The following is a 12,244-nucleotide window of genomic DNA, read 5'->3' as shown; positions in this document are numbered from 1 at the left end:
TCTTCAGATGGATGTCATTATTCTTCCAAAAGACAAAAACAAAATCCTTCTCCAACCCTAATTTTGGGTAGGTTCCCTTATGGCAAACGAATATGATGAAATGAAAAGTATTTGTTAGTTTTAAAATTATTTTAGATTGAACACCCATGCTGCTTGATTAAATATTACCTCTTCTAATCAAGGCATGTCTCTTGTAAAAAGCTAATCTTTATCAATTTTGATGGTATCTGTAGGTTTTCTTCCCCTGTGGAAAGAAATTTATTTCAGACTTTCTCATTAGTAAATTTAAAATGGTTGTGAATTCTGTATTCTTGTACAAGTCTACATTGCTTTGGATAATTATTTGGTCTTTTTTATTATTTAAACTTGTTTTTAGATGATTTTACATACATGTTTCATGAATACCCTTTATTATTGGGCTCCTTTTCTACAACCTTGTATTGCACACTGACAAATTTTTTTTATGCTATGACCTACTGTTATTGAACTGTTTGTGTATTAGTAGTAATATGCTGAAGTTCTGTGAGCTAATAGCAGGTACACAGCTAAAGAGAGTTATTCCTCCTCTTCCAGAGTCTATCAGTAAGCAGTACTTCAGAGGTAAGATTATGCTTTCAGTGGAAACCTTCCAGTTTATTGACTTAGTTTCGGTAGTTTTTGTGATCACACTGTAAGACAACTACAGTTCTTGGGAGTTACCAATTCAGTAATTTTATATAGAATCTATAGCGTGGCATTTTTATATTACTTTAACCCATCTTTCTGCCCCAACATACTTTCCAACACTAACTGTAAAATATATCCTGAGCCCCTGGGCGATTTGAGTGACTTGGTTAGGATATGTGCTTTTAAAATACATGTAGTTGTCCTAGGAATAAATGAGTAGTAGAAGCAGCACTGCAAACCTGGGATGTGGATATGTAAAACTTTTGCATCTATATCATTGGATCAATGTAGACATCTAGGAAACTATATTGTTGTACAGTCTCCTCCCATATCTGAAAACTTGTTGTGCAACTGAATCTGGGCTTATACTTAAAGATTTCACATTACTGGAGACAGGTTTTGCAAATGTCTCTGGGAACACTGCCATGTGAATTCATATCTCTAGAGGCCTATAATCCTCACAAATCTAGTTTGGTTTAATATTTTCATATTTATTATTTATTTATGAACTACAAATATACAATGAATATAAGTACAGTGTACAGTATAATGACATGATGTAGATATACACAATGAAATTGTTATTGTGTAGGTTTAATTTACATAGTCCTCATCTTATGAATCCATAGTTTTTAGCGATGATAGATTTAATGTTACTCAAACATTAACCCACCTTCGATTTAATTAAATAGTGCAATAAGATAGCTCATAATTAAACTGAAGGAATGAGTTCTTTCTGTGAAAATTTAAGAGAATTGATTATTGTTTTTTCTGCCCTAAGTCCTATAGTGGAACTTTCCCTGGCCTTAGGGAAACAGCTCAACACACTGGCATTTGCCTGAATAGTTCTTTCTCAGAGATCTGAATCCAAGAAAAACTGAATTCATGTCTTTAATGGAGAAATTAGTTCCAAGGAGAGAAAATATGATGCAGCTCGAGCTATGATAAGCAGAATGGCAGGTACTCTGTGAACCCTGGGTTCAGATTCCTGATTAGACAGTGAAAGTGCTTAAAGAAAAGTCACATTAAAGTGCACCTTTAAGCCGGGCGGTGGTGGCGCATGCCTTTAATCCCAGAACTAGGGAGGCAGAGGCAGGCAGATCTCTGTGAGTTTGAGGCCAGCCTGGTCTGCAAGAGCTAGCTCCAGGACAGGCTCTAAAGCTGCAGAGAAACCCTGTCTTGAAAAACCAAAAAAAGTGCACTTTTATTTGTTTTTGTATATGTTATGCTAAGATTTATTTCTAAACATTAATTTTATGATAAAACACACACACAAACACATATACTCACTTTTTCCCAATGCTACCCTAAGGTGTGATTTGATACATGAACAAACTTTAAATAATTCTTTCCCAGAAAACAAAGTTGAAAGGTGGATTTATCAAGAGTATCCTTCAGAAGAGTGAGGTTCTACAGACATCAAATAAGTAACACATTAACTCTAGGTAAGGATGCTATAGTTACTATCTTTAACAGTCTTGATAGAAGTGTCTTTATGAATGTTTCATTTAGATCTAAGTAAACACAATTTACTTACCATTTCTCCCATAAAAGCCTTTGAAAAACATATTCTGTATCTGAGAGTTATTGTTCCTTATCAGTGGCATATAACGTCCCCTGCTTTTGCTAATCAAAAAACAAAACAAAATAGATTAAGTCATGGGAGTATAGCATCCTACCTCATTCAAACTCTGCTCCCTATTACTATAATCCCTTATCTTTCTGCCTTCCTGGGCATACTTTCATTTATAATGAAGTTGTATTAGTTATTTTCTGATGCTGGGATAAAACACCATGACCAAAAACAACTTATAGAAAAACAAGTTTATATCTACAGAGTTTAACATGAAGACTACACATTTGATCTCAAACCCACTCACAAATAATTTCATATATTTTTTAGTCAGAATATGATTTTCTGAATGGCCACATTTAGATCTATCGCAAGGCATAAGAAGTTCCAAGAATGATCATGCCTAAAAGCTTACTAGCACATTGCCCTTCTAACAAAACTATTGTCCTTGGTAATTAGAGTAGACAAACATCTTGTCAAATTCAATGACCAGGGAAGGCTCTTTTGGCAGAATTTATAACTTTCTTGTAGCCTATAATTTTATTAATTTGCTAAGGATATTGAAGACTTTGCTTTTCCAGGATTCTTAACTACACTCTTAGTCTCTTGTTCTTCACAACATAGGCCAGAAGGCCTGATCATGGTGCAGAATATGGGTACCGTTCTCCATGAAATGACTAAAGTTAGCTTGTAAATACATAAACATATGGTTGTATAGAACTTGGCAACAGCAGTGAGGTGAGATGTGCATGTGTAGAAGGTCTTCCAGTTCTCAGCTGGTGGAAAGGTTTTTCAGCCCTCAGATACTCAATACAATGAAAGAGTATCATTTATTGCTGCCTACATGAACATTACCCATCTTATTTGTATGAGCACTAATTAGTCAGTAGTGATGTAATGCCACAAAGAAACAACATTGGAATGGCATAAAAAGAAATGGAATGAATATCTTGCATATTACCATAGAACCTTCACCTGGCATTGGATGGAGAAAATGACAGAGCCCCACATAGAAGCACCGGATTGAGCTCCCAAGGTCCTGATGAGGAGCAAAAGGAGGGAGATCATGAGCAAGGAAGTCAGGACCGTGAGGAGTGCGTTTACCCATTGAGATGGTGGGACAGATCTAACGGGAGACTACCAAGTCCAGTTGGAATGGGACTGATGGAACAGGGGGCCAAACTGGACTCTCAGAATGTGGCTGACAGTGGAGGAGGACTGAGAAACCAAGGACAACAACGGCGATGAGCATGAGCTCTACAGCATGGACGGGCTCACTGTGAGCCTTGTCAGTTTGGTTGCTCACCTTCCTGGACTTAGGGGGAGCTGGGAGGACCTTGGACTTAACATAGTGAAGGGAACCCTGATGGCTCTTTTGCTTGGAGAGGGGTGGAGTGGGGGTATGGGTGGAAGGGAGAGGAGGGAAGGGGGAGGAGGAGGGGAGGAGATGGAAATTTTTAATAAAAAAATGAGAAAAAAAGAAATGGAAAGTGAAGATGGCATTAGTGGAATATTATAAATACAGTGATAACGGAACCATCAACAAACAAGACACATATGATACTTGTCATGTAGATGGAATATTTTAGAGATTTATTCATTGATGCATGATGGTCTTAGGCTATTGTGGCAAGCATGCAAGTTCCAATAACTGCAAATCTGGAAAGAAGAGCATCTTGGAATCACATGGAGAGTGAAAGCTGAAGCCTAAACACAGTTCATTTGGAGAGATTACTGAGGAAAAATAGGTGACACTGTTGGGTCCTAAAACTGAGAAGCTTCTGTAAAGCAAAGGACACTATCATTAAGACAAAAAGGCATCCTGAGTCCAATAGACAATTCTCAATCAGAGTGATCAAATAAATAGGAAAAATATAAATAATGGCTCTTAAAATTCTAGGGCACATTTAAGTTCACATGAATAAATTCATTCTCCCCTGAAATGTTCTCCAGAACACTCAATTGGGAATGATTATGACTTGCTCTTTGGATGTGATGATATAAAAACATTTGAAGCATGATTGAGGCCATGATATAGCATCATTACTTTTGTGAAAAACCTACATAAAATTGCTATTTGGGTAGGTTGCAGGAGGTCATTAATATGGGAGTCGTATAAATTAACATTGGAACTTTATATTTTAGGCTCATTTCAAATTGATTGGTAATTGATATTATGTATTATAGTAAGGCAAATCAATATGTCATTTTACTTACATTTTATAAACTCTTACAAACACACTAGAGGTACACTTTGTTTCTTTAAATATGTGTCAAAACTTTATGCAGGAGAAAGTAAAGTATATGCTTTCCAAAATCATGGTGATAAAAACCCTAGAATGCTTTTACTGTCTCTAACAGATACACCAAATGACACACAGTATAGTGTCTTGGGATGCTGCTCTAAGAATATACACCATTTTATATTCCTCTATAAAATGTGTAAGTGAATGTTACAGTTTAAAATTTGTGCCACTTGCGTTTCTACTTGAGGAATGAGGCCTGTATGTAGTGATAATTTGACATATTTATGTATGCCAAAAGTTAAAGAGTTTTTCTGATTTTCCTTCAATGTCTTTATTTTTTCAAGTAAAGAAATATTTTCCATCTTTAACCATCAAACCAGCCTGCATTACTTGTTTTGATAAGAAAACAGAGGAAGCATGAAGTGTTTCTTTCCTTTACTCTGTGGATTCTTTGTCCTCAACCGAGCTGTATTTCCTAATGTATTTGGTTGCTCTCACTTTTGTTACGCCTCAGATGACATCTGTTTTTGTTTCTTTGGTTATATTATGAAGTGACCTTTCAACCCAAAAATGCCTTTAATCTAGAAACTTGGGTCTTACTCATTTGCTTTTATATATTAATGTAAGAAATGTGTAGTGTTACCTTTAGGGCAATCTAAATGAGAAACATCATTCCTTTTATTTTCATATTGCATCTGCATCTATATAGCAAATATTATGCAAGTTATTTGCAAATTAGAAACTATAGTTTCCTTAATTAAGATATGCTTCCCTGCTCCCATATCCACTCCTCCTCCATTCCAACTGTCCCACTCCCCCAAGTTCTCCCCATCCTCCCCTTCTTACTTCTCTCTCCCCATCTCCCCTTACTTCCATCCCATACCCACTCCATTTTTTGCCTGGAAATCTTGTCTACTTCCAATATCCAGGAGGATAACTACATGTTTTTTTTCGGGGGGACTGTTTCACCTTCCTATTTAGCTTCTCTAGGATAATGAATCATAGACTCAGTGTCCTTCATTTATGGCTAGACCAGACTCTAGAGGGGTTCCCAGGTGTTCAAGGAGATGTCCTCAGCTTGTTCCTTGAGCAGCTGAGGAGAGGGCACCTGAATTGGCCCTATACCCACTCTGATGAATATCTTGTATACCACCATAGAACCTTCATCTGGCGATGGATGGAGATAAAGACAGAGACCCACATTGGAGCACTGGACTGAGCTCCCAAAGTCCAAATGAGGAACAGAAAGAGAGAGAACATGAGCAACGAAGTCAGGGGTGCGAGGGGTGTGCCTACCCACTTTGACAGTGGGGCCTATCTAATGGAAACTCACCAAGGCCAGCTGGACTGGGTCTGATGGGGCATGTGATCAAACTGGACTCTATGAAAGTTGCTTTCATGGAGGGCTGACTGAGAAGCCAAGGACAATGGCACTGGGTTTTGATTCTACTACACGTACTGGCTTTGTGGGAACCTAGTCTGTTTGGATGCTCACCTCCCTAGACCTGGATGGAGAGGAGAGGACCTTGGACTTCACACAGGGCAGGGAACCCTGACTGGTCTCTGGACTGGAGAGGGAGGGGAAAGGGAAATGGGGGAGGGGGAGAGAAATGGGAGGATGGGAGGAGGTGAAAATTTGTAATAATAATAATAAAAAGGAAAAAAAGAAACTATAGTTTCAAAAGCAAGCAATGGGAGCTATCCTTTACATAGTATGTTTTCTCTTCTTGGATACCACATGGTTCTCAGTTCACAGCATTAAAGCCTAACTATTGATGGTCCTGAAGAAAGTCACATAATCATTTTTACAGTCAAATGGGTGTAGGAAGATCTATAGTCTCTGAACTTAAAAATAATGTTTTCATTATTACAATCTACTCTTGATCAGTATTCTAAATAGAAGAAGAAATATGAATGTGGTGGCAACTTTAGAGCATCACTCTTTCTCCAGAGTGAAATAGTCCTGAGTATGAAAATCTATAGATATGGAGCTACACAAGAAAACAGAAATAACAAAAATCCAATGCTAAGAAAATTGTTAGAAACATTCAGGCTGTCATCTTGCTCAGCTGTTTAAATTTTCTAGGCATTATTTTTTTATTCCTGTGCTTTAATTTGAAAAATGATGGTTGGAAATTTTACCATTCTTTTCAGATATAACTGACTATATTGAAATGTATGTTTTTCAATTCTTCCTGGCATCAGACAAATATGGAGACATAGGAAATTCACTATTTGTTTCATAACCAGAAAACTAGTTCAATGTTCAAATCTAGGAAAGCATCTATCTATTATACTTCTCCATCTGTAAATTTTTGATATAGAACAGAACCTGGGGTTATGCCTTTGTAAACATCAAGGCAGAGATGGAAGCTTTGCCTGTGTCCCAAGGAAAGTGATGCCATGTAGCTGGTGATATGTAAAGGTCTGTGATTCCCACATTGGTGCTTCAATATATCCTTGATCAGCACACAGAGGAAAGGGTCTGAATTTGTTTCCACAGTGCTTATAATGGCTAAGGAGAATAGAGTTATCAGAATAAAAGATTCCAATTATTAGATCATTGGGAGTAACAAATATTTTAAAGATAAAAATGTTAGTATATAGTTGAGATTCTGATTCAAATAGTTCTTAGATGGAATATGACTATATTGTTTTTCACATATGCTGATTAATGATGAAAGCCTTTAAATGAATCTCACTGAAAATCTTACAGTAGATAAATATTGATGATGGAGTAATAAAAATACTATTTATAAATAGTAAAGACCTGTGTAAACTTTTCTCCAACGCAGACATATAATCATGCACATATACAGCACTTCAAACAATGCTGAGATCATTAAACACTAGGTACATAGAGGCTAAAACCATAATCACATGACATTTTACCTACCTAGTGTAACCAAAGTAAAAAATAATGATAATATTGAATGTTAGGGAATACCAATATAGATAAGTGAGTATCCAAACATTTTGACAGGTTCATAAAATGTATAATTTAAGAAATATTTAGGAAAATCAAACCAATTAAATAAACAGTCATCATATAACACATTTATGTTGATATAAAGAAACAGCGTGGACTGTGTGGTTCATAATGAATATTGTTTGTGGCAGGGTTTTTATTTATTTATTAAAAATTTCCACCTCCTCCCCTCATCCCATTTCTCTCCCACTTCCCCAGTACACATCCCCCTATGTCTCCAGTCCTAAAAGCAGTCAGGGTTCCCTGCCCTGTGGGAAGTACAAGGTCCTCCCCGCTCCATCCAGGTCTAGGAAGGTGAGCATCCAAACAGACAAAGCTCCCACAAAGCCAGTCCATGTAGTAGAATCAAAACCCAGTGCCATTGTCCTTGGCTTCTCAGTCAGCCCTTATTGTCAGCCTGTTTGTGGCAGTTATAAGGCTTAATGCTTGCCCACTCCATACAGCACAGGTAAGGTGGAAGAAGAATGCAGCATGAGGGGTAAAAAACAGACTTAGGGTTTGCTCCATTCTCTTCTCTGTCCACTGTTCTAATCTAAAGATCTGAGTACCCTGAGTCTTTAATTAGAAGAGCATTCTTGATATTTTTGCAGTATCTTTAGGGTCATCATTCGCTGTTCTGATTAATAGCAAATGGCAGGTTCTGTTCTTGCTACTCTCTTCCAAGGTGTGCTGGACCATAGCCTCAGATTTTAATTCTTTTACAATCACTTAGGGAATCTTCCAGATCATTATCTTCTGTTATTATTATTCAAAACTTCACACAATTTCTCTATTTTTAATTTTTATTCTAAGTACTTAAGTAAAATTATATAACAACTTTAATGATTTTCTGTTGAGAGTTATTTCATACCCAAAATTTAGTTTATTGAATGACTTTTAACTTCATTAAATCACACTTGTTTGCAAAATGATATACTTTCAATATCGCCAAGAAGTGCAACTGGCTTGATCAAGAATGAAACAAATATACAGAGAACTAGAATATTCTTTTTTTCCAAATTCCTAAAACGTATCTCCAATTCAAAGACATATAAATATCTAGAATTTTAAAACCAGTATCAACATATAAGTGAATATGTAACACTTATACTCTCTGCCCTTTGTTCAAAAATATTTATTCAGCATTTTGCCACAAATTTCATAATTATTTTAAAATAATATATTTGATATTCTTTGGAATATTCATATATAAACAATATATTTTGATCATACCCAATTGCATAAAACCTCCGAAATCTTTTTACAACACTATTTCATGTTTTCCCACCTCTTATCTGTTAGTAATTCCTGAATGCAGTTCGTGCTACCCATACAACTGTGTGTCTGTACTATCCACTGGCAGATTGCCAAAGTAAAGCATCTATTATTTGCCAGTAACTGATCAAGTGGATATGAAGCCGCAGAAGCTCTAACCCAAAGTAGAATCTTGAATTGCTGTATTTTATGCAAATACAGATGGTGTGTGTCCATAAGTATGATGACCCACTTATATCCGTAATATGGCATTTCCCACAAGTCCCCTCCTCTGACTCTTGCTCCCTCTTCCACAATGTTCTCTGACATTTGGGATGGTGGGGATGTCTATACAACTGCCCCACCTATGAATAAACACTCACAGTCACTTATAATCAGCACTCCAACCATTTATGAGTTTTTTTCTATTAACCGCTAACCTGCTGCATAAAAGAGAAGTTTCTCCATGCAAGGTTGAGAGTATCCCAAGTAAATAGATAAAAGTAGATATATTTAGAAGGAAATGAGACAATGTGATCATTTAGCAAACATCAATAGTTCTTGCCTAGGAGTCTAAGCTGTTCCTAGACATAGGACTAGCTTTATAGTACTAGACATGAAAGATGCAATCTTGTTAATAAACTCTAAGTAGTTCTTTCTCTTACTCATCTACTACTTATACACATAATTAATTTTCTGCTCACATATTTTTTCTGAAGAGATCATTTAGATACTTAATAATTTAATTTTTCATTGAATTTGTACTTAGTAATTCATGTGAGAAAAATATGGCTGATACCCAACATGGGGGTTGATATAAAAGAAGAAACTCATTTTTGTCGGTGCACAAATCCTGTTGTCTTTCAGTTTATGTGATTATATTTAATGTATGCACTTCCTGGCTGTGATTTTGATTTGATTTATTGAACACCTGAAGAGATCTGAAGCCCTAAGGCATTTCCCAGAATTCTGATGTTGAATTTCTGAATTTAGTTTTTCAGTGAATTTCTTTCTGACGTCTGCTGAAATCCTGGGATTCAATAGTTTTAGAGAATATGTTCATCTTTATTATTGATACTCAATATTAGAACTATTTTAACTCAAAACCCAAAAAGGCAATATCATAATTTTTAGGTTAAAGCAAAATTATAAGAAATAAAGCTGCTTTGGATGAGATCCTGGGATTATGCATTCTCAGGAAGTCTCATGTGTTTGTTTAAAGTACTGTTAATAACTACAGCTTTATATTGTAAAAAAGATATACTCATAGTCCAAAGGCTCATGATATCAATTATGGTAAACTGGGTTACATCCCTGGACCCATATATCAAGAAGAGAACAAACTTATAAAAACTGTCCTCTAGTCTTTATCGTGGAGTTGTGTCTTGCACACACACAAATATATCCAAACCCCCCCACTCTCACATGAGCACACATGTATACCAAACTAATAAAGTGTAGTTTCAAAGAAATCAGATATTTTAAACTTCAATAATTAAAAATATAGATGTCATGTGAGATTAGATTCAAAGAATTCCATACCAATCATGCTGAATATTGTGATCCTGTCAGTATATAGAATTAGAGTCTTGACTTTAAAATTAAACTGCTTCTTATTTCTGCACTACATCAGCAATCCATACTAAATTATTCATGCCTTAAAAATAAAAATGGAGATATCATGTGAGAGTATTAAAATTAATATAATAGAAATAATTTAAGAAAAAATATCACAAACAATAGATATATAATAGTTTATGTAATTTATAACCAATTTGTAATTAATCAATCTATCCAAATTATGACTTTGATTTTCTCACAACATTCTTAAATGCACTCTTGACCTCTTTGTTCCTCAGACTGTAGACGAGAGGGTTCAGCATGGGAATAACCATAGTGTAAAACACAGATGCAATTTTGTCAGTGTCCATAGAATGACTGGAGTTGGGCTGTAAGTACATGAAGGTTATCGCTCCAAAAAAGATAGACACAGTGGTGAGGTGGGATGCACAGGTGGAGAAAGCCCTCTTCCGTCCCTCAGCTGAATGCATCCTCAGGATAGTGATGAAAATAAGCAGATAGGAGTACAAGATAATGAACAGAGTGACAATAACATCAGATAAAGCCAATATAAAAACTGTAATCTCGTTTACATGAATATCAGAACAAGAAAGGGCCAGCAGTGGAGGGATGTCACAGAAAAAGTGATTAATCACATTGGAATGACAGAAGGAGAGGTGGAAGGTGAAGGCAACATGGATGGAGGATTGCACAAGTCCACAAATGTAGGAGACAGTTACCATTAGAATACACATAGGACTTGTCATAGTGGTGGAGTAATGCAGGGGTTTGCACACTGCAGCATGACGGTCTAAGGCCATTGAGGCCAGGATGAAACTTTCAATAGTAGCAAAGGCTGCAAAGAAGAACATCTGGGCAGCACACGCACTGTAGGATATGACCTTGTCTCCTGTGAGAAACCCTTGCATTACCTTGGGAGTGACTGCCGAAGCATAAACACAGTCCACGAAGGAGAGGTTACTGAGGAAAAAGTACATGGGAGTGTGGAGTCGGGAGTCCAGAAGAATCAGCACAATCATCCATAGGTTCCCACATAGTGTGATCAAATAAATGAGAGTGAAAATGACAAATAAAGGGACCTGCAGCTTTGGGGCATCTGTTAACCCCACAAGAATGAACCCAGTTGCCTCTGAAATGTTCTCCATCAAAGCCATTCGTGTCTTGCCATGAGATGCACCTACTATAAGATAAATAAAAATTTTAGTAGTTGAATTCAACACTGATATCTGAAGTTTAAGTCACTCCTTGTGCCAAGGTCTATATTTCTGTCCATTGTAGAGCTGTATGCAAGACGACCTGAATGCTGGGAAAAGACAGGCAGTGTATTCAGATGTCATCCTGCAGATGGTAACTGAAATTTCTTTGGTCACAAAAACTGCCACAGGCAGTTCATATTATTTCTGTAAGGCTTAGTTCCCTTTTCTGGTGTATATTCTATACACTCTCTAACAATATTCATTATCACTATAATAATGTCTGTTAGCTTTATTGTCTAGGATGTAGAAGGAAGCTAAATCAGCAGAAAACACAACATGGAAGCATGATGTTATTTTTTTTCTATAACTAACTGGCAGTTCATTTTCCATCTCTAACAAATATCTCACTACCTGGAAGGTATCCAAGACCAGTGACTCTGCTCTAGTGATCAGAAACTATTTCTCTAATTCATGAGCATGTTCTTAGATATTTATTTTTAAATACTGGGGTTTCAAGAAATGCAATGTTCTATGGGAAATATTCTTGAAATATTGGTTAGTTACATATTGTGAAAAAGCAAAGAAGGAGCATTTTTCAAATAGTAGAACTAACAATTTTACTGTTTTGTCATCGTGGTCATCCTTTTTCATATAAACCGGATGCTTGTTATTTTAGGACATCAATGTATCCTTGTTTTATTTGTGTTTGGTGAGTAAATAGGAAAAGTTAAAAAAGTTATTGTCTTTGCCTATAGATATG

At 36.2% G+C, this 12,244-nt stretch overlaps 1 protein-coding gene across 1 annotated transcript; it reads right to left on the bottom strand.

Annotated features, from left to right (window-relative positions):
• Positions 1–10,506: 10,506 nt before the first annotated feature.
• LOC119822540 (olfactory receptor 5B12-like) lies at positions 10,507–11,442 on the bottom strand. Its single transcript, XM_038341947.1, has one exon. The coding sequence runs from the start codon at positions 11,440–11,442 to the stop codon at positions 10,507–10,509; it is 936 nt and encodes a 311-aa protein (XP_038197875.1).
• Positions 11,443–12,244: the final 802 nt, after the last annotated feature.

The sequence above is a fragment of the Arvicola amphibius genome, chromosome 1 (assembly GCF_903992535.2).
Source record: "Arvicola amphibius chromosome 1, mArvAmp1.2, whole genome shotgun sequence".
Lineage (NCBI taxonomy): Eukaryota > Metazoa > Chordata > Mammalia > Rodentia > Cricetidae > Arvicola > Arvicola amphibius.
This window is presented reverse-complemented; position numbering and strand designations above follow the sequence as displayed.

What these genes read in the sequence shown, in the direction of transcription:
- LOC119822540 (XM_038341947.1), bottom strand. Translation starts at nt 11,442, where the DNA reads ATGGCTTTGATGGAGAACATTTCAGAGGCAACTGGGTTCATTCTTGTG.